The sequence below is a fragment of the Aquarana catesbeiana genome, linkage group LG09 (assembly GCF_042186555.1).
Source record: "Aquarana catesbeiana isolate 2022-GZ linkage group LG09, ASM4218655v1, whole genome shotgun sequence".
Lineage (NCBI taxonomy): Eukaryota > Metazoa > Chordata > Amphibia > Anura > Ranidae > Aquarana > Aquarana catesbeiana.
In genome coordinates, this window is record NC_133332.1 from 48,560,841 (window position 1) to 48,582,649 (window position 21,809).

Sequence of the window (21,809 nt, forward strand, 5' to 3'; positions counted from 1 at the left end):
TTTAAAATTGTCTGGACCCCAGTGCAGCTGCTAACCTCTGGAGAAAGGTAGACATCAAAATTACACAAAAAAACAGCGCTCAATGGGACCAGAAAATAAAAGAACTATTGTAAAATGATATGCGTAATCAAGTTAATTTAATTGGATGCACACTAATAGGGCGTACACACGGTCGGACTTTGTTCGGACATTCCGACAACAAAATCCTAGGATTTTTTCCGACGGATGTTGGCTCAAACTTGTTTTGTCTACACACGGTCGCACAAAGTTGTCGGAAAATCCGATCGTTCTAAACGCGGTGATGTAAAACACGTACGTCGGGACTATAAACGGGGCAGTGGCCAATAGCTTTCATCTCTTTATTTATTCTGAGCATGCGTGGCACTTTGTCCGTTGGATTTGTGTACACACGATCGGAATTTCCGACAACAGATTTTGTTGTCGGAAAATTTTATCTCCTGCTCTCCAACTTTGTGTGTCGGAAAATCCGATGGAAAATGTCCGATGGAGCCCACACACGGTCGGAATTTCCGACAACACGCTCCGATCGGACAATTTCCATCGGAAAATCCGACCGTGTGTACGGGGCATAAAAATAAAAATCACAACAGTCAGATGAAAAGATAAGATACAAAAATAGAACTTAATAGGAAAAAATCATTTTCATTTTGGAAAACACTTGAACACTTGCTGGCATTAACCCCTTGTCATCTGGGCGGTATCGTATTTATCAATTTTCGGAGTATTTCAACTATGAAAATGATTTTTTCCTATTAAGATCTATTTTTGCATCTTATCTTTTCATCTGACTGTTGTGATTTTTATTTTTAGTGTGCATCTAATTAAATGAACTTGATTACGCATATCATTTATAATAGTTCTTTTATTTTCTGGTCCCATTGAGCGCAGTTTTTTTGTGTAATTTTGCTGTGTTTGGACACAACTGATCAGCAGGTCTCAGCCATATATCATTGGCTGGGGGCCTGCTGACATCACGCTGTGTCCAAATTCGAAAGCATGTCCGCAGCCTAACTGATAGAAGATGATCCACAACACCATACATGCTCCTAAATAGCTACAAATTTAATGATACTTCATTAAAAGACAAATAGGTACAGCAGATGTTAACGTGTTTCAGCCATGACAGCCTTGTTCACATGACGTTTCAGCCATGACGGCCTTGTTCACATGACGTTTCAGCCATGACGGCCTTGTTCACATGACATTTCAGCCATGACGGCCTTGTTGTAAACAAGGCCATCATGGCTGAAACGCATTAACATCTGCTGTACCTATTTGTCTTTTATGGAGTATCAATACATTTGGAAATATTTAGGAGCATGTATGGAGTTGCAGGTCATCTTCCATAAGTTATTGTGTTGGCAGCTGAGCGACTGCTTATCCTGCACCCGACAGCTCAGGAGGGCTTTTGGATAATTTGGGGTAGTAGCATCTTTTCCTTTCTCCAAGCCGGCAGCGTATGTTTACGTTGCTGAGCCTGCAGCTGCCGCTTGGTCACAGTAAATCTACCACAGTAAATCTACTGTGACTGAGCAGCAAGAAGTTAACTTTGGAACTTCTACCCTACAAAAGCAAGGCAGAGGGCAAAAGAGTAGTCACCAATATTTTGTGTGATCTGTGGAGGTAGCCATCTTTATAGAGGCAGGGCTTTGCTTCCTCACATCAGAGCCTCCAGCATGGAGAACAGTGAGCAGCACAATAGCAATATCACCAAGTCTCACTCAAGTTCTCCTGAAACTAGCAGTCAGAGGCAGCAGTTGCCTTGGATCTCATGCTACAGATATACAGTACAGCCATAAGGCTTCTGAACAGGAGTGCCTAGGCACTCTCACATACCAGGAAGTGCTCCGTTTTAATTTCAGGAGGTGTTCCATTAAAAGGTACATTTCTTAGAGAACTGTTTGACACAATTAATATTTCTAGATGTTCCCTGTAACATGGCAAGCCTTTACTGTTTATATTTAGGTCCACTTTGATACAGCAATAGTCTTAAGTAGGAGTATGGATATCCCTTAAGCCGCACATCAAGGTAAGCCCACTCGTGATGGTATGCGGCACCCTCATCCTTGGCTCCTGCCAGGCCACCCATGCATTTTGCACTGCCCCTCTGAGCCTAATCATGGGGTTCCCCATGATTAAGCTCAGAGGGGCAGAGCGAAATGGGTTGGGAGTGGGAGCCCAGGCTGAAGGTGCCACATACCATCACAAGTGAGCTTACCTCGACATGCGGCTTAAAGGGATATCAATACTCCTATACATTGACGTTTGGAGCTGGGACACGTTCCCTCCCCAGCCAGAACTCACAGCAGTGTGCCAGGACTAGCACCCGTTCCTAGCCTGAGCGGCTCACACACAGGGTTTTTGGTTACAACAGTCTTATGTACACACAGAGGCAGCAGGATAGGCTAAGACCTACAAAGCATGAATACATGGCAAATGGCAAAGTTATTACTTACCTTTACATACAAACTGGTGCATAGCATTAGTCCATTGTCCATTAGCAAGGCACTTCTGGAAAAACGATGGATAGGGGTACTTTTCTTTGGGGCAACTGTAGTGCACTTCACTGCCAATATTGCCACCATCGCTTAGGGTGTAGTTACCGCCATCAATAGCCAGTTTGGTCAGGTCACACTTTATTTCAGGAGTCGCAAAAGTCACTGAGAGAAAGATGAAGAGCAAAACAATTAAGTCACTGTATCCATGTCCTGTAGAAAAGATCATCCAACTCACTCTGAATAGATGTGGCAAACATTTAAAGCTGAACTAAATATATTATTTAAATATATTTCCTGTGCGCCCTCTTTTAGTTAGGCTGCTAGGCTAAACTTAGCTTTACTGCAGCCAGTGCAGAAGATCAATTATTTTTGTTTGCAGGAATCAGAAGTGTGTTACGCTCAGTATGCAGGAATCAGAAGTGTGTTACGCGTGTGGGGGGGGGGCTGATGTGAGGGGGGCAGTGGACACTGCTATGGGCAGGACCACCCCCATAGCATGGTCCTCTACCACACTTCACATCACCCCCCCCCCCCCCAATCCCTGCATTCTGAGTGTAATGCACTCCTTGACCCTGCATTCTAAGCGCAACACACTCATTGACCCTGCATTATAAGCGCAACACACTCCTTGACCCTGCATTCTGAGTGCAACACACTCCTGATCCCTGCATTCTTAACACAACGCACTCCTGATCCCTATATTCTGAGCGCAACGTACTCCTCATCCCTGCATTCTGAGCATAACGCACTCCTGAACCCTGCATTCTGAGCGCAATGCACTCCCGAACCCTGCATTCAGAGCGCAGCACACTCCTGAAACCTGCATTCTGAGCATAACACACTCCTAAACACTGCATTCTGATTGTAATGCACTTATAAACCCTGCACTCTCTTGTAATACTTTTTTTTGTATCCACTGCATTTGCGATCTACGTTTGGGGTTAACAATATGTCATCACCCGCAGTAGATCACAAAGGCAGTGCGTTTTGAACACGGTGCAGGAAACACACATGGAACATGCCTTTCTGGCATTCTGTTCTGGTGTGAACTGGCCCTAACAATAGGACACTGCGCCCTGTGATCTTTGACTTCATCAGTGTTTTCAAGTAGATCTCCATCTCTACCCCTGCCCTAGACTGATCTTGTATCGTCAGTGTGCATAGAACTGTGCTTGTGACTGGCAGTCTCTGTATTAGCAAGAGGGACCTGGATATATTCTCAGCAGCCCCAAATCCACTTTGTATGCACCAAAAACTCTTGCAAACTCAAATTTTGCCTTTTAAATAAGGTGACATCATCACTGGGATGTAAATAGCTTGAGCAGAAATGTGGGTGGGACCGATGAGGTCATCCCATTATAGGCTGCCTGCAGAAAACTACAGGAGGAGCAGATACAAGACTGGACACCTTGCCCAATGAGGGAGAGAAGCAGCAACTGCTCCCCCATCACAGAACAAAAAATATTACAGCGCACACATGCAAAAAAGACATTTACCTCCAGCAAGGCTAATTTAAAACACCTAAACATTTTCAAAAAACATTATAAAAAAAAATGGGGATTTGGTCACACCATATTGCTATATGGTGCTTAAGCCCACTTACTGCGACAAGTGGGTGAGGAGCACCCCACTCCCTCAATAAGTACCTCTCATTAGAGTCCACTTGTGTCATGGGTGGAGACCTCAAAGTTGTCCCATATAGAAGAGTGTATTGCTCTCATGGTTCAGAGAAGCAGGATCTCCCAATCTATGGATAGTGAAGGACCCACTAATCATGGGGTACTTTGTCGCCGTAAGTGGGTTTAAGCACCATATAGCAATATGGTGTGACCAAATCCCCATATTTTTTGATAATGTTTTTTGAAAATGTTTAGGTGTTTTAAACTAGCCTTGCTGGAGGTAAATGTCTTTTTTGCATGTGTGCGCTGTAATATTTTTTGTTCTGCTGTATGGTCTTATGGCTGCACCATTTTTAATGCATCTTTTAGGGTGTGCCCCCCAAATATTTTGTTTGCTCCCCATCACAGGACATTTCTGTAAAGAAGTAAAGTACAGGAGTTGTTCCATCCTTGATTACTGCACAGATCTGGAAGAAGTACACAAACGACACCAAGGAACATTCAAAGAAAGATACACATCTCTTGTGTTTAGACAATATTTGTTTAGCCTGGAGTTATTATTATTATACAGGATTTATAGAGCCCCAACAGTTTGCACAGCACTTGACAAAATAAAGGGAGATAGTACAGTTACAATACAATTCAAGACAAGGGGGTAACCATAAATGGATCTGGTGTGTTTGTTTGTTTTTTTTTTTTTTTAACAACCACGGAACCTGTGTAATTCATATGTAGTCGGTTTTAAAAGGGATGAGGTGGAAACCCAACTGCACAAAGCAAGGTCCATAAAGACATGGATGAGCGTGTTTGTGGTGGAGGAACTTGACTGGCCTGCACAGAGTCCTGACCTCAACCTGATAGAACACCTTTGGGATAAATTAGAGCGGAGACTGCAAGCCAGGCTTTCTCGTCCAACATCAGTGCTTTTATAGTGTATCATTCACTGATATTGATTTTTTTCTTAAAGCAGAGTTCCACCCTAAAGTGGAACTTCCACTCATCGGATTCCTCCCCCCCCCTCCGGTGCCTCAATTGGCAGCACCTTTCAGTGGGGAGGGGGGTGCAGATACCTGTATAATACAGGTATCTGCAGCCACTTCCGGGAATAGCTAGCCGCAAATGCGCCCGACCCCCCCCCCCCGTTGTGTTCTGGGAAACACACAGTTCCCACAACACAACGGGGGCCAGTGTAGACGCGCAGCGCGACTCACGCATGCGCAGTAGGGAACCGGGCAGTGAAGCCGCAACGCTTCTCTTCCTGATTCCCTGACCGAGGATGCCGGTGGGGGCAGCCGAGAGACGAGCGATCGATCAGCTTCGGCTGCCGACATCACTGGACCCTGGGACAGGTAAGTGTCCATTTATTAAAAGTCAGCAGCTGCAGTATTTGTAGCTGCTGGCTTTTAAGCCTGGTTTCACACATGTGCGGTGCGAATTGAAGCTCAGGTTTCACTGGGGAGATAACAATCTCCTGTTCAACGGATTCATTGCGTTTTTGCTCAGGATTAGAGAGCAGGGAGAGGGGGAGGGAGGGAGGTGTAGTGAGGAGAAAGAGAAAATCCTTGTTCAGAACGCAATGCATCTGCGAATCAGATGCGTTCCCATAGGAGATAATAGGCTTGTAGTTCGCACCGCAATGCCCAAAAAACGCACACGTTTTTTGTGCAATGCGCAGTGCGAATGCAACGCACATATGTGAACCAGATACATTCATATGAATGTATTTTAAAATGTCCTGCGAATTAGATGCGGTGTAAGCCGCATCTAATTCGCATAGGTGTGAACCCGGGCTAATATTTTTTGTTTAAGGTGGAGCTCCTCTTTAACATACTGATCCATGAATTGTTGATTGATAATTACAGTGGATGTTAGCGTCACTTTTCAGTTTTGGGTGGATCATATGTTCATTTTTGAAGTAACACAATACATTTTAAGTTTTCAGTTTCTGGTGAATGTGGGAACACATTTAGAGTTTGCAGCTGCTTCTTATCAGTTTGATTTAGCTGTGAGCAGCACACAGGATTTTTTGCTTTTTCACTTGCAGATTATTAGATCAACTTCTCTGGAGTGGGAATGGCCTACAGAGGGATCAAAATTTGGTGTCGCTGCTGAACCAGCAGATTTTTAATCAATCCATGGCCAGTTTTAGGACGGCCCTGCTTGTGGTAAGAGCTTACAATCTAAAAGGGATGAATAAGTGATACAAAAGGTAAAAACTGTGCAGGATAAGCTGATGAAGAAAGTTTTAAATTCCAGTTTTTACTGGAGCATGAGAGGCTGTCCTGAAGAGATGAGCTTTCGGGGATTGACTAAAGGAAGACAGATTAGAAGAAGCCCCTTAATCAGTTAGGTTCTTTGATTACTACATGTATGGGGTGAAAAGCTGGTTCTTCCTTATGCAAAAGATTTTTTTTTTTATATCAATTGTCCTATTTTTGATTATTGAATGGAGTGGTAAAAGCTTTATATAAATAAGTGTTCCTTGACCGCTTCAGCCCCGGAAGATTTTACCCCCTTCCTGACCAGAGTGTTTTTTGTGATTCAGCACTGCGTCGCTTTAACGGACAATTGCGCGGTCGTGCGACGTGTCTCCCAAACAGAATTGACGTCCTTTTTTCCCCACAAATAGAGCTTTCTTTTGGTGGTATTTTATCGCCTCTGCGATTTGTATTTTTTGTGCTATAAACAAAACAATTTTGAAAAAAAACACATTTTTTACATTTTGCTATAATATCCCCAAAAATATATAAAAAAAAAAAATTTTTTCCCTCAGTTTAGGCTGATCGTATTCTACATATTTTTGGTAAAAAAAAAAAAATCGCAATAAGCGTTTATTGATTGGTTTGCGCAAAAGTTATAGCGTTTACAAAATACGGGATAGTTTTAGGGCTTTCACACTGGACCGGTGCGCTGGCAGGACGCTAAAAAATGTCCTGCAAGCAGCAACTTTGGAGCGCTGTAGGGCTGCAACTAACGATTATTTTCATAATCGATTAGTTGGCCGATTTATTGTTTCGATTAATAACCTTAAAAAAAAAAGTGTAGTGTATAATTTAGCTAATATGTAAAGTTTTTACCCGGTTCCCGACCGGCGCACACCGATGTACATCGGCAGAATGGCACGGCTGGGCAAATGGGCATACCTGTACGTCCATTTGAATTCCCCGCCGTGCCATTGCCTGCGCGCGCCGGCCGGGAGCTCCGTGAGGCGGGTCCCGTGGACTCGATCGCTGCAGGGATACCCGCGGTCGCCTCACGGGAAGGACAAATGGGGAGATGCTGATGTAAACGGCATCTCCCCGTTCTGCCTAGTGACAAGTGTCACTGATCACAGCTCCCTGTCATCGGGAGCAGTGATCAGAGTAATGACACACACAGCCCATCCCCCTGACAGTTAGAATCACTCCCCTAGGACACACTTAACCCCTCCCCGCCCCCTAGTGGTTAACCCCTTCACTGCCAGTGTCATTTACACAGTAATCAGTGCATTTTTAATCGCACTGATCGCTGTATAAATGACAATGGTCCCAAAAATGTGTCAAAAATGTCCGCCATAACATCACAGTCACAATAAAAATCGCTGATCGCCGCCATTACTAGTAAAAAAAAAAAATTATTAATAAAAATGCCATAAAACTATCCCCTATTTAGTAAACGCTATAACTTTTGCGCAAACCAATCAATAAACGCTTATTGCGAATTATTTTTGGTAAAAAAAAAAAAATGTAGAAGAAAACGATCGGCATAAACTGAGGAAGAAAATTTTTTTTTTATATATTTTTGGGGGATATTTATTATAGCAAAATGTAAAAAATAATGCGCTTTTTTCAAAATTGTTGCTCTTATTTTGTTTATAGCGCAAAAAATAAAAATTGCAGAGGTGATCAAATACCACCAAAAGAAAGCTCTATTTGTGGGAAAAAAAGGACGTCAATTTTGTTTGGGAGCCACATCGCACGACCGCACAATTGTCAAAGCAACACAGTGCCGAATCGCAAAAAACTCTTTGGTCAGGAAGGGGGTAAAATCTTCCGGGGCTGAAGCGGTTAAAAAAATAATTTATTCTTAAATATTCCTATGCAGTGGTAAATATAAATAACCAACTATATGGTTAGGGAGCAAAATGTCTAATCCACTCTGAGAATAACAGCCAGAAGAGATATACTGTATATACTATTAGAGGAGATATACTGTATATACTATTAGACGAGAGATGTATGGTATATACTATTAGAGGAGAGATATACTGTATATATTATTAGAGGAGATATATACTATTAGAGGAGAGATATACTGTATATACTATTAGAGGAGAGATATACTGTATATACTATTAAAGAGTGAATCTGGTAAATATCATCAGACTCAGATATCAAATTGTTTTATTTAAAAAAACAATGTCTTCCTTCAAAAAAAAAATGTCTTTTTAAAAACGTTTGTTCGATTTTCTAATCGTTAGTGAGGTCAAATCGACGTTTATTTTCAACCACAGTGATGGGAAAATTTGGAAATAGTAGAAAACTTCTTGGACAAAGGAATTTTCAGGCAGTGTATGTGGTTTTCGTTCAGAAATGACATTCATTTTAAACAGAATGTTTAAAAACAAGTGAAAATTTCAAACAACATTCTTTCATTTAGCGAATGTACAAAGATTTTTTTTGTCTGAATACTCTCGTCTGAAAATTGATCGCTGTGGCCAGCATAAGGCTCAGTACACACCTATGCAGTTTGCTTTTGAACTGTTTCTGCTGTGCTTTTTTGATTTTTGCGTACGTGATTTTGCTGCGATTTGCGTTTTTTGCATTTTTTTATTTTGCCAATTTGTTGGGCAGATTAAAAAACAGAAATTGCTGCAAAAACGCATTACATGCTTTTCTGCAGCTTCTCCATTGAAGTATATTGAACCAAAAAAAGCACAATTTTGAGTTAAAAAAAAGTCCCTGACCCTTTCCAAATATGCAGCGGCTGAAAAAAGCATAGATGTGAATGTTTCCCATAGGAAATCATGTAAATGAACTGTAGTGCGTTTCTGCAAAAAACACAGAGATGTGAACCAGGTCTAAGACGTTTAGTAACATTAAAAAAACTAAAATTAGCTCTTTATAGTACAGTACAAAAAAGCAGATAATCACTACTGTAAGGGGTTAATTTTTTCTGTAGAACTGAGAGTAATATTTACAGTAGCGATTATTTGCTCTTTTTGTACTATAAAGGGCTCATTTTAGTTTTTTTTTTTTTTTTTTTTTTTTAACCTCATTATGTTAATTGCCGATTAATCGGTTATGAAAATAGTAATCGATTATTTTCAAAATCGATTAGTTGTTTCAGCCCTAGAGCGCTGTATACACCACTCCTTCACTGCTCCTGCCCCTTGAACTGAATGGGCACCACTGTAGAACCGCTGGCAAAGCGCCGCTGCAGCGACGCTTTACAGGTTGTTTTAATCCTCAATCCCAGTTTCAACTCCCGCTAGCGGCCGAAAACCCCCGCAAAAACGACGGTAAAGCGCCACTAAAAATAGCGGTGCTTTAGCGCTGACGGCCCCGACGCCCCAGTGTGAAAGGGGTCAAACTGGAGAATGCAAAACTTGGTGCAGCTGTGCGTGGTATCCAATCGGCTTCTAAATTTAGCTTGTTCAAATAAGCTTTGATTTAAAAAAACAAAGCTGGAAACAGATTAGCCTCTATGTAGAGCTGTACTAGATTTTGCACTCTCCAGTTTTACTAAATCAGCCCCAGTGTTATTAACTCTGATGCCGCGTACACACGACCGGACTTTCCGACAGAAAAAGTCCGATGGGAGCTTTTGGTCGGACATTCTGACCGTGTGTATGCCCCATTGGACTTTTTCTGTCTGCATTTCCGACGGACTCAGATATAGAACATGTTCTAAATCTTTCCGTCGGAAATGCCAACGGAGTTTAGTCAGTTCGCAAGTTCGCTCCTATGTACGCGGCATAACTCTCCGTGGTCATAATGTTATACCTGATCAGTGTATAAACAGGAGCCACTGTTAACAGTCAAGTAGAAGACCACAAGTAGAAGATTCTGCATGCCCCAAATTTTCTGAATTTATATATATATATTTTTTTTTTTGGAAACCTCTGTGGTCATAGATCATTTAAGGAAGACAGTTTTGATTGCTGATATTGAAAATCAGTCCCTCTATTACTTACATGCAATGTGGATGAGTAGAAGCAAAGGTAACATCCTGAAAAGTGCCTCTCCAACAGTCTGTCCTTTCACCTCCCTGTCCCACACAATGATGTTACTGATCAGACTCTGGATATATATTAGGGAAAAAAACAGGACAAAGGTCAAGAGAAGGAATTTTCCTGATTTCTTGCTAAATGCTAAAATAAATATTTCACAACTTGTATACTTTTAGATTAAGCAAAGAAAGACAAAGTAAATTCTTCTTCTAGTGACCTTGTTATGTTGTAATGCAGTGTAGCCACATCTACCATCCTCCATGTCCTCTCCATGCCAAAGTGTCCCTCTTTCTCAGATTCCGGGGTTGAAAGGTATGTATGAAGATGAGGTTTTAGCCGGGCTGGGAGACGGGACAGGAGAGACAGCGGATCAGGATGTGACACCCTTACCCAAGGAAAGGGGGTAGAGTTACCACCTCATCCCTTTAAAACCAAACGCGTATTAATTACACAGGTTCTGTGGTTGATTAAGGTGGTAATTAAACTCGGTGCCTTATCTGCATCAAATTAGCCTCAGAACCTGTGTAATTCATATGTGTTCGGGTTTAAAGGGATGAGGTGGCAACTCTACAAGGGGGGCTGCTTAGCCAGCACCCCACTGCATGCATGCTCCAGATTGGGCAACTATTGAAACATGGCCTTCCCTCCACTTTGTTTGCTCTAACAGCTACTGCTTACAGATTGTGCTCCAACATGCCCACTCTCTGCCCTCCTCACCCCGATCGTCCACAGTGAACGAGGAACAAACGCCCGTCCACCCCAGCTGCTAGAAGGCAAGCAAATGACTATGCATGCACAGTACACCCTCAATATCAATGGTGGGCAGCCAGAGTATGAAAGGCGAAGAATGGGTGTGCCAGAGCAGGCAGGGCAGTACGCAGAAGGTGAGGTGGGTGCAGTTCCGTATTTTAGCCCTGGACACTGGATGAAACTGTCCTGGCACTGTATTTTAGTTACTGGATTTGGATATACTTTATAGCAGGCCTGTCATAACATAAACATGTCCAAAACAGTGGAAGCTCCAAGCAGCCTGCAAGATCTCATGCACTGCTGTGAAGACATGGGTGCCTGCCTGGTTCACAGCCAAAACAGTCCATAGAAAAAGAGGTTGCGGCACATCCAGAAGTTAAAAACAGTAGCTTTATTGAAGATCCATAAAAAATGAAACATACATACAGTCCAAAGGTTCTCAGTAGACGCGTTTCACACTGTCGTGCTTACTCATTACTGACTCATTATGTACGAAATAGGCATGTCTGCAAAATAAGAGCAGGGATACCTACCTTTCCTGCTGCTCACACCACCAGAACATTGTTCTGTAGAATCCTACTCTGAAGTCTGCAGGAGAACTGACACTTCCAGAAGTGTCGCTCTCCTGGGCCCCCCGTTACTTCCATGGGTTCCTCCTGCTGACTTCCGCATGACTCCTGTCTCATGTAATTAGAGAAGGTCAGCAGGAGAAAGCAATGAAAGCAGTGGAGGGACACAGGAGGTTTCTGTGGACAGAAAACAATTTCTACTGAATGAACGCTGTGACTTTCTGGTTGTGTGAGCAGCAGGAAAGGTAGGTATTCCCTCTCTTATATTACAGGTATTCCTGTTTTGGACAAATTTATGTCATGAGGTTTTTTTGCTGCCCTAGGCCTGACTAAACTCATGCATCCCTAATTTAAATATGACCCATCCCTTCCTGTCAAGGCCACACCCCTTCCTGTTTAAGACCAGCCCTGTCATCTGTAAATCACACCCCTTCCTATTTAGGCTCCACGGTTTCCTCTTAGAGCTCCACCTCTCTATACATTAGTGCAGCCCCATCAGTGCCCATATCAGTGCAGATTTATCAGTGCCCGTCAGTGCAGCCTCATCATGGGCCACCAGTGCAGCCTCATCATGGACCACCATTGCAGCATATCAGTGGCCATCAGTGCAGCAGATCAGTGATGCCTTATCAGTGCAGCTTAAGAGTGCCGCCTCATTAGTGGACATCAGTAAAGTCCCATCAGTGCAGCCTATCATTGCCCATCAGTGTAGCTTAAGAGTGCCGCCTTGTCAGTTTCAAATATCACAGCTTATTAGTGTGTGTGTGTGTGTGCGCGCGTGTGTGTGTGTGTATGTGTGTGTATATATATATATATATATAATATATAAGCACTTTGCAGTACATGAATTTTCACTGAGCCCAGGTTCACACTACTGCGATGTCTGTGAGATGCGAGTTCAGCCGTATGGCTGAACTTGCATTAAATTTGCAGGAAAAAAAAAGGAAAGGAACTTTTTTTTCCCCCACATTGAAATCGCATTGCATGGGTGTTCTCACCTATGCGATCCGATTCCTGTGCGAGTTCACAGTTCACACTGCAATCTGTGAACCGACCTGCGGGTGTTATTAACATTGTATTGACACCCACAGCGGTTCACAGTAGACAGTGTGAACTGCTTGCGGGAGAGATGCAATGCGGCAACCGGACCTGGAATCTCACTGGTTCCCGCATCTCTACAGTGTTAACCTAGGCTTAATGTGTACTGTTTAATGAGTTTGCATTGCTTTCACCATAAAGCACTTTGCACATTCAGAAATCAATACAAACTCATAAAACAGTCCACATTCAGTGAAAATTCATGTACTGCAATGTTTGCATTGATTTCAGCACGGAACACTGCAGTACATGAACTTTCACTTATGTGGACTGCATAGTTACCAACATTGCAAAAAAAAATATGTGGGACACTTTTTTGGCTGTAGGCGGAGCTGTACAATAATTTGGAGGCGGGGCATTCGTTTGTGGGCGTGGCTTGGTAATAAAAATATACGTGCGAAGTGCACCGCGCCGAAAAATGGCCGTGGTTTACGTGAAATAGCGGGCGTGGCTTAAATGGGCGTGGCTCAAAGAGGGTGTGGTTAGAGTCTGAGATGAATGAGGGATGGAGAGGGAAAGGGGGAGAGGGGAATGACGGGACAGCAGCCCCAGATCCTACACAACAATAGAAATATGTGTATTCTAGAAAGTTTAACAATCAGCAGATAAAGATACTCCAAACACCTGGTGTTAACGCTTCAATCATCCCGGCACCATGATTGTTATGGTGTCAGGATGATTGAAGCGCATTATTTCTATTACATTGTAATATAAAAATAAATCATTCAACTCACCATAATGCCAAATCAGTGGGATCTTTTTGCGTGTCACCTGCCACGTCGCCTGCCACCAGCAGAGTCCGTCCTTGCATCAGGTGCCCCCCGGCAGAGTCCGTCCTTGCATCAGGTGCCCCCCAGCAGAGTCCGTCCTTGCATCAGGTGCCCCCCGGCAGAGTCCGTCCTTGCATCAGGTGCCCCCCGGCAGAGTCCGTCCTTGCATCAGGTGCCCCCCGGCAGAGTCCGTCCTTGCACCCCCCTCAGTGCAGCCCCCCCTCTATTAGTGCAGACCACCCCCCTCTATTAGTGCAGGCCCCCCTCAGTGCAGACCACCCCCTCCATCAGTGCCAGTGCAGACCCTCCCCTCCCATAACGCCCCCCACCACACGTCCAGGAGTGGCCGGAGTTCTGCCGAGAAAATTCCCCTCGGCAAGTAAGGACCCCCCTGTACTGCGCAGGCGCAGCGCTTGCACAGTACGAGCTGGCGGAAATAGCCGAGCTGAATAGCTGGGAAACTTTCTCGGCAAGACACCGGCGCCGTGTTTTCAGTGGAGAGGGGAGGGGCCAATCCATGCAGCTAAAGAAGCCGATTCATTGGCTGCATGGATCGAGCCCCCTTTTTCTCTCCACTGAACACTAGGGGGAAGATCTAGCCGCGGCGTGGGCGGCCATTTTGCTGGAGCCATCTGCTCCAAAAATTAAAAGAACAACCTTTCCGATTTTCCTGATGGAAATCCCGATTCGGGACAGCCTCCAATCGGGACGAGGGTCCCAAAATCGGGATAGTCCCGGGAAAATCGGGACTGTTGGCAACTATGGGACTGTTTTATGAGTTTGCAGCACAGATCACTGTATTGCAATATGATCTGTCATGACAGATCATATTGCAATACAGTGATCCGTGCTACAAATTTAATAGACTGACATGACATAAGTCATACCTCCCAACTTTTGAACTTCAGAATGAGGGACAAATGAGGGAGTAAGTGAGCTGCGGTGCGCGTAACAGCAAAATGTGGGTGTTGCTAAAATCTTAATGGATGAAGGGTCTTAGCGGGTGTAGTTAAACAAAACCCACCCTAGCTTTCTCAGCAATTTCCCCTGGCTCTCTTACAAATGCCCTCACCTCCTCTCTTACCAATGCCCCTCCAGCTCTCTCACCAATTCCCCCCTCCTCTGTTACTAATGCCCCCCCAGCTCTCAAAACCAATTCCCCCCCTCCTCTGTTACTAATGCCCCCCGGCTCTCCCACCAATTCCACCTTCCTCTGTTACTAATGCCCCCCCCAGCTCTCCCACTAATTCCACCCTCCTCTCTTACTAATGCCCCCCCATCTTACAAATGCAGACTGATATGTATCCCTGTGCTTTTTTTTTTAAGCACAGTGCCGCTGACAGCTCCAAGTGTCAGAACTGTAGCATGGAGCCGAGGAGAAGTTTCACAGCACTTCACCGGCTCCATGCTACAGTCCTGACAGGTGAGGAAAGACACCTCCAGCATCCCCAATGTGGGCAGTCCCTCCATACACCAGGCGTCCCCAGCGGAGTCCCTCCATACACCAGGCGTCCCCAGCGGAGTCCCTCCATACACCAGGCGTCTCCAGCGGAGTCCCTCCATATACCAGGCTCCCCAGCGGAGTCCCTCCATACACCAGGCAAAAACATACTTGGGGGGGCACACCCTAAAATGCTTTACATTCAAGATGGTGCTGCTGTAAGACCAAAAACAGTACAAAACCGATTGCAGCGCACACATACAAAAATGACATTTATCCTGCAAGGCTAGTTAAAAACACCTGAACATATTCAAAAATACGGGGGTTTGGTCACACTATATGGTCATATACTGCTAAGCCCACTTACTGTGACAAAGTAACGCAAATTAGTGGGTCCTACCCTAGTAATAGAATGAAAGTACCTGTGTCTCAACCATGGGAGATGAACTCCTCTATGTGGGAGAACTGAAGGGATTCCTCCTATGCAATGGTGGCCACTACTAACTTAACTTATTAGTAATAAGAGATAATGAAGAGGGGGAGGCATGCTCCAGCCCAAGAGACCTGGTCAGGGTCCATACAATATACAAAAACATACTTGGCATCGCGCCCCCCCGTGCCCGAGGTGGTCGGCTTTGTTAGGGGATCACTCCCTAACGAATGAGAAAACTTCCTCTGCTGCTGTATAGTAAACAGCGGCAGAGGAAGTGATGTCATCTCTCCTCGGCTCGGTATTTTCCGTTCCAGCACCGAGGAGAGAAGACATCTGAGTAAGTGCACCAACACACACAGTAAAATACATCAGGCACACTTTTCACACGCCCCGACCCCCCCCCCCCCCCCCCCCCGTCACAGTGACACCAAGCAGTGTTTTTTGTTTTTTGGGTTTTTTTTGGTTGCATTGGTGTCAGTTTGTGACAGTTAGAAGTGGTAGGGCAGTTAGTGGTAGCCCCTTTAGGTCTAGGGTAACCCCCCTAATAAAGTTTTAACCCCGTGATCACCTCCTGTCGCCAGTGTCACTAAGTGATCGTTTTTCTGATCGCTGTATTAGTGTCACTAGTTAGGGAGGTAAATATATAGGTTTGCCGTCAGCGTTTTATAGCGTCAGGGACCCCCATATACTACCTAATAAAGGTTTTAATCCCTTGATTGCCCCCTAGTTAACCCTTTCACCAGTGATCACTGTATAACCATTACGGGTGACGCTGGTTAGTTCGTTTATTTTTTATAGTGTCAGGGCACCCGCCGTTTATTACCGAATAAAGGTTTAGCCCCCTGATCGCCCGGCGGTGATATAACTTAGGTTTTAGGGTTAGATAGGGTCTACGTCGCCCCAGGCAGCGTCAGGTTAGTGCCAGTACCGCTAACACCCACGCACGCAGCATACACCTCCCTTAGTGGTATAGTATCTGAACGGATCAATATCTGATCCATTCAGATTTATACTAGTGTTCCCAGCAGTTTACGGTTCCCAAAAACGCAGTGTTAGCGGGATCAGCCCAGATACCTGCTAGCACCTGCGTTTTGCCCCTCCGCCCAGCCCAGCCCACCCAAGTGCAGTATCGATCGATCACTGTCACTTACAAAACACTAAACACATAACTGCAGCGTTCGTAGAGTCAGGCCTGAACCCTGCGATCGCTGACAGTTTTTTTGGTAGCATTTTGGTGAACTGGCAAGCACCAGCGGCCTAGTACACCCCGGTCGTAGTCAAACCAGCACTGCAGTAACACTTGGTGACGTGGCGAGTCCCATAAGTGCAGTTCAAGCTGGTGAGGTGGCAAGCACAAGTAGTGTCCCGCTGCAAGAAGAAGACAAACACAGGCCCGTCATGCCCATAATGCCCTTCCTGCTGCATTCACCAATCCTAATTGGTAACCCACCTCTTCTGCAGCGCCGGTACTTCCCTCATTCACATCCCCAACCAAATGCAGTCGGCTGCATGAGAGGCATTTTCTTTATGTCCTCCCGAGTACCCCTACCCAACGAACCCCCCCAAAAAAAGATGTTGTGTCTGCAGCAAGCGCGGATATAGGCGTGACACCCGCTATTATTGTCCCTCCTGTCCTGACAATCCTGGTCTTTGCATTGGTGAATGTTTTGAACGCTACCATACACCGGAACAGGTTACAATTATAAAGGTTACAGTTACAAAAAAAGGGTTACAAAAAACACAAAAAAATATAAAAAAAAAAAAAAAATAGTTGTCGTTTTATTGTTCTCTCTCTCTCTCTATTCTCTCTCTATTGTTCTGCTCTTTTTTTACTGTATTCTATTCTGCAATGTTTTATTGATATTATGTTTTATCATGACCAGTGTAGTCAAAATGACCCCCATGAATTAACTGTTATGCACCTAAACTCCAACCCACTTTAATATCCATTTATAATAATTGAGTCCACACCTTGTTTTGGAGTATAAATGGCCATAACAGCTTTTATTAGACAAACCAACCAGATAACTCCACTATCAAATCAACATAAAACCCATACCATAACATTTTACCCCAGTCCGTTGGTCTCTGACGGCGACTCACCTTGTTTACCAAATATGTATACCAAAAATATATATACCACCACGCACTGCGGGTACCATTTTGAAAACCGTTAGGCCTCCCGCTGTAGCCGCTCGGAGACACCCCCTTTCCCGCAGTGCCACCATCTCCTTATTCCATCCACCATGATGGAATACACCGGAGGGGCTGATCTTGCCGATGAGCCCCCCACCCCTTTTGGATTACCAACTTCTTACTGCCACCGTCAGAGACCAACAAGCAACTCCGCCACAGCCTGAAAGAGTGACCAACTTACTCTTGAAGGCACCTCCACACCCACAGGGCCCTTTGAATCCCTTCCTGCAAGCCCAGACTAGAGGTCAATCCCCCATCTGAAAGATGAACTCCATCCTTTATCCAATAGAGCCCAACATTGGTCTCTAATTCTAGATGCCCAATGACTAAACCTCCATTATTAACCACAACCTCCCCACCATTTTGTTTATGCATATGCGTGTTTTCTGAATGCTAGTCACTAATCTAGCCCGTCTCCAAACTGTCCGGGCAAATATGTCCGACCATAGCCGCAGAGTACCCGGAAAATCAGCCTTTAACTGCAGAAAATCAGCCTTGATGTCTGTGATCAGCTCCCTGACCGGACGTACCCCCCAAACCACTAACCCCTGCATGGATTACCAAAACATCGGGAGGTCTGTCCAACTTTCATATCATACCACTTCCCGAACTACTCTCTCCCACCTCATACCAGGCGTACCCAACCACCGCAAATAAGCTTCTTTCCGCGAAATGCCCAATCCCAGCACACATAGAAATGACCGAGGATCCAAATGAGGCGTGTGGAACCTCCATCTGAAAATGAGGCGTGTGGAACCTCCATCTGAAATGAGACGACAAAACATCCAAGGTAGCAATACTCCAGCATATCCCCACATACTGACAACCTCATTTAAAACACCCCGTAAATCCGGTTTACCTCCCCCTGTTCTCTTTCTTTAAAATTGTATTTTATTTATTTATTTATTTATTTATTTTTAAATGCGGAATCTCCTTGATTCCCACCTCCCGTTCCTCCACACCGCCGCCTCATCCTACCCACACCTGGCAGCTTCAGTAGCCGCCCCTATGCGGAAGGAGTGTGAAGCGTATTGTTCCCCCTCCAAGCCTGCCCTGAAAAGGCATTTGCTGAACACCGACATAAATTGGAATTTTTGATAAATAGGACCCATCTTTATGCCTTAGTCATAAAATGCCAGCAAAGATACCGCAGTAAAACAGTAAGACCTCATAGCTTGAGATACATACTGAACACAACATCCCACATATGGCCCTCAGACTGGCAAACGTGACAGGCCGTCTCATAACCAATTTCATGTGACCCCTCCGGAAAACCCCCCCCCCCCCCTTTTTTTTTTTTTAAGCCTGTTTCACCCAAACTCTTTTGTTGCGTCCTCCTCCCCCATCAGTTGTAAAATCATGACAGGCCTGCCATCTTCCGCTCAATGGCAGAGACCAATCCCCCACGTTCCATGTTCCTAGACACAAACTACAAAACCCACAACCTTACCTCCGCCCTGTCCTTACCAATCCTGGCCTCCTGTACCATTAACAACCACTCCTTCCATACCTTAGTATAATGCGCCCGCGTGGCTACACTCACTGACTGCCGAATCCATCCCGCGGCGACTCCAATGCCAGCTCCCACATCCAATCTGTGTAAGGGACTCCCTCCTGCTCTGCGCCCGGGGTCAACTCTCTGAATCTGTCCCACTGAAAGCGAGACCGTGCATCAGCCAGTGTATTATACACTCCAGGTATGTGACCAGCATACAAGAAAATGTGCAATCCCAAGCACCTCAACACCAACCTACGTAATAGCCTTAGTACAGGTGGTGATGACGCCGACATGCGGTTGATCACCTGGACCACTCCCCTGTTGGCACAATTCAGTCCCGATTTCATATTCCTACAAGCCTCACCCCCAAAGTTCCAACGCCGGTACTACTGGAAAGAGTTCCAGTAACACCAGGTTACGCGAACCCTGCCTCCACCCATACTTGCGGCCAAGGACCCGCACTCCACTGCCCTTGAAAAAAACGCCCCATAACCCTTAGCCCCTACCGCGTCTGTAGTTAAATCCATGTCACCGGGCCCGACATCCACAACGATCTGCCGTTGTACGACTCCAGAAACTCATACCATACCTTCAAGTCCTCCCGGTGTTCCCTATTAAGCCCGACCAAATATGTAGGTGCCTTGACCCCTACCGTTGCTGCCGACAGCCGTCGACAGAACACCCTCCCCATTGGGATTATCCTACAAGCGAAAGTCAACTTACCTAGTAACCACTGCAAAGCCCTCAACTGGACTTACCACAGTCTGTGGATCCCTCAAATTACTTTGTATAAGTTCTCCAACTTACCTCTGGGCAGGCGACATTCCACTGTTTCCACATCTACCACTATCCCCCCAACAAACTGAGTTCCGTCGTCGGGGCTTCTGTTTATCCTCTGCTAAAGGCACTCCAAAAACCTGCCCGCGAAGTGCTGCAACGTGGATAGCAGAATCGCACACACGTCGGAGGCAGTAATGTATGACCGAATCTAGGCCCGACACATCCCTAACCACCCACTCCCGAAATGAGCTAAATGCTTCAAACATGGCACCATAAATGAAGCAACCCATAGGTAAGCATTTGTCTACATAAAACTGTTCTTGCCAATAACAACCCAACGGCCGGAAACTATCCGGATGCCCCGGAAGCAAGCGGAAGGCGGATTCTATGTCCGACTTGCCATCAATGGCTCTTTTGCTATACTTCCTCACCCATCATACTGCCACGTTGAATGACGTGTAAGACCCAGTGCATGCTTCCGGATCGATAAAATCATTCACCAAACTCCCTTAGGAAATGACCAATGATGAATAAGTCGGAACTTGTTCGGTTCCTTCTTAGGCCCCACCCCCCAAGGTGAAACCACTAAATCCTGTATAGGTATTATCCACAAACGGCCCCCCATCCGACCCAAAGCCACTTCCTTCGCCAATTTTTTCCCCCCCACTAACCTTCTAATTTCTTGTCAGTGGTGGAACCACTGCCCATGAACATGGTATACGAAAACCTTCCCCAAACCCCGTGACCAATAGCCTCATTGCTACCTAGTCCGGATACCTACTTAGAAAAGGCTTCTTCCTTTTCACCTTTCCGGCGTCGTCCCTTTCATGTGCAGGCTCGCTGTGACGCCTCCCTTTTTTTTTTTTTTTTTTTTGAAGCACTCGTGCTTAAACTTACAGGACCCCCCAAATTTACAATTTGTAAATGTCCGCGGAATCAGCCTGTACCTCTTTTTTTCTTCATCCCCCCTTCTTGGAATTATCCGGTTTTACCCTATCACAGGTTAAATTTTTCCAGCGGCAATAGGGAAAAATATCTCCACATATTCACCCTTGACAATATTATCCCGAACCTCCTGCTTTAAGTGTGTTCCCAGTGGACCCTCAAAGCACCCATATACCTCGCCCTTCGCCGCATCCGCAATACTCACCACCTCCACTCTGGCCGTTGTTGCCGCCCCCTCTGTAGCCCCCCTTTTTTCCTTGACCCGCTCCTTCTGCTGCCGCCCCCGAGGGGTCCGGCACCCTCTGCACCCTTACCCTAGTCGCCATAGCACCTCTTTCCCCCCCGGTTACCGTTCCCTTCCAAGGGCCACCTGCGGCAGCTGTTCCTGTCCCAGTTCAAATCTACCCACCAAATTCTGCAATCCTTTCGATAAATCCTTCAATTGCGCCCCTGATCCAGAACTGGCCGGCCTTGGAGCCGCCAATTGCTGATCAGGCGCCCCCCCCCCCCTTTATCCCCACTGTACCCGCTGTTACGACCCCTAATAAGTCATGTAATGCCTTAATCACAGATAAATCATTGCTGGACTCACCGGGCTGTCTGGGAGCACGCCCCCACCGCCTCCGATTGGTCTCTCCTGCTGGCACTTGTTGTTCTTCGCTGTCGGACACCTCACCTTCCGAGCGATCGTCCTGCTCCCTGACAGTTGGCGTTGTCAGCCCCCCGGGTGAAGAGGCCCCGGAAGCCGTGAAGATCTGATCATATAAGGGCCGACTCTCTCCTGCCGCTATACTTCTTCCTGAACCGCCACTGGGAGTCGCCCTGGCTGCACCGATCGGCCTGCTGGTGACCACCACCGCCATCCTTCTGTCCATGTGCCAGTCTGTTGGCTAAGCCCCGCCCACCCACAGCCTTGCTGACCACTCTAATCCCCCTCCGGTGGCCACTGTGTCCTCACTACTCCCCCCCCTTAGCCCCCC

General features: G+C 45.7%; 1 protein-coding gene across 2 annotated transcripts in view; it reads right to left on the reverse strand.

The window, feature by feature from the left end:
- The window catches only part of LOC141107598 (complement factor B-like), a 190,012-nt gene extending 179,560 nt beyond the window's left edge, over positions 1-10,452 (reverse strand). For both annotated transcript variants that reach the window (XM_073598449.1, XM_073598448.1), the window contains exons 1-2: positions 10,314-10,452; positions 2,478-2,681 (exon numbers count right to left, since the gene is read on the reverse strand). In XM_073598449.1, the coding sequence (XP_073454550.1) occupies positions 2,478-2,681; positions 10,314-10,347 (238 nt within the window). In that variant the 5' untranslated portion in view covers positions 10,348-10,452. The remainder of the gene's footprint in view (positions 1-2,477; positions 2,682-10,313) is intronic.
- Positions 10,453-21,809: the final 11,357 nt, after the last annotated feature.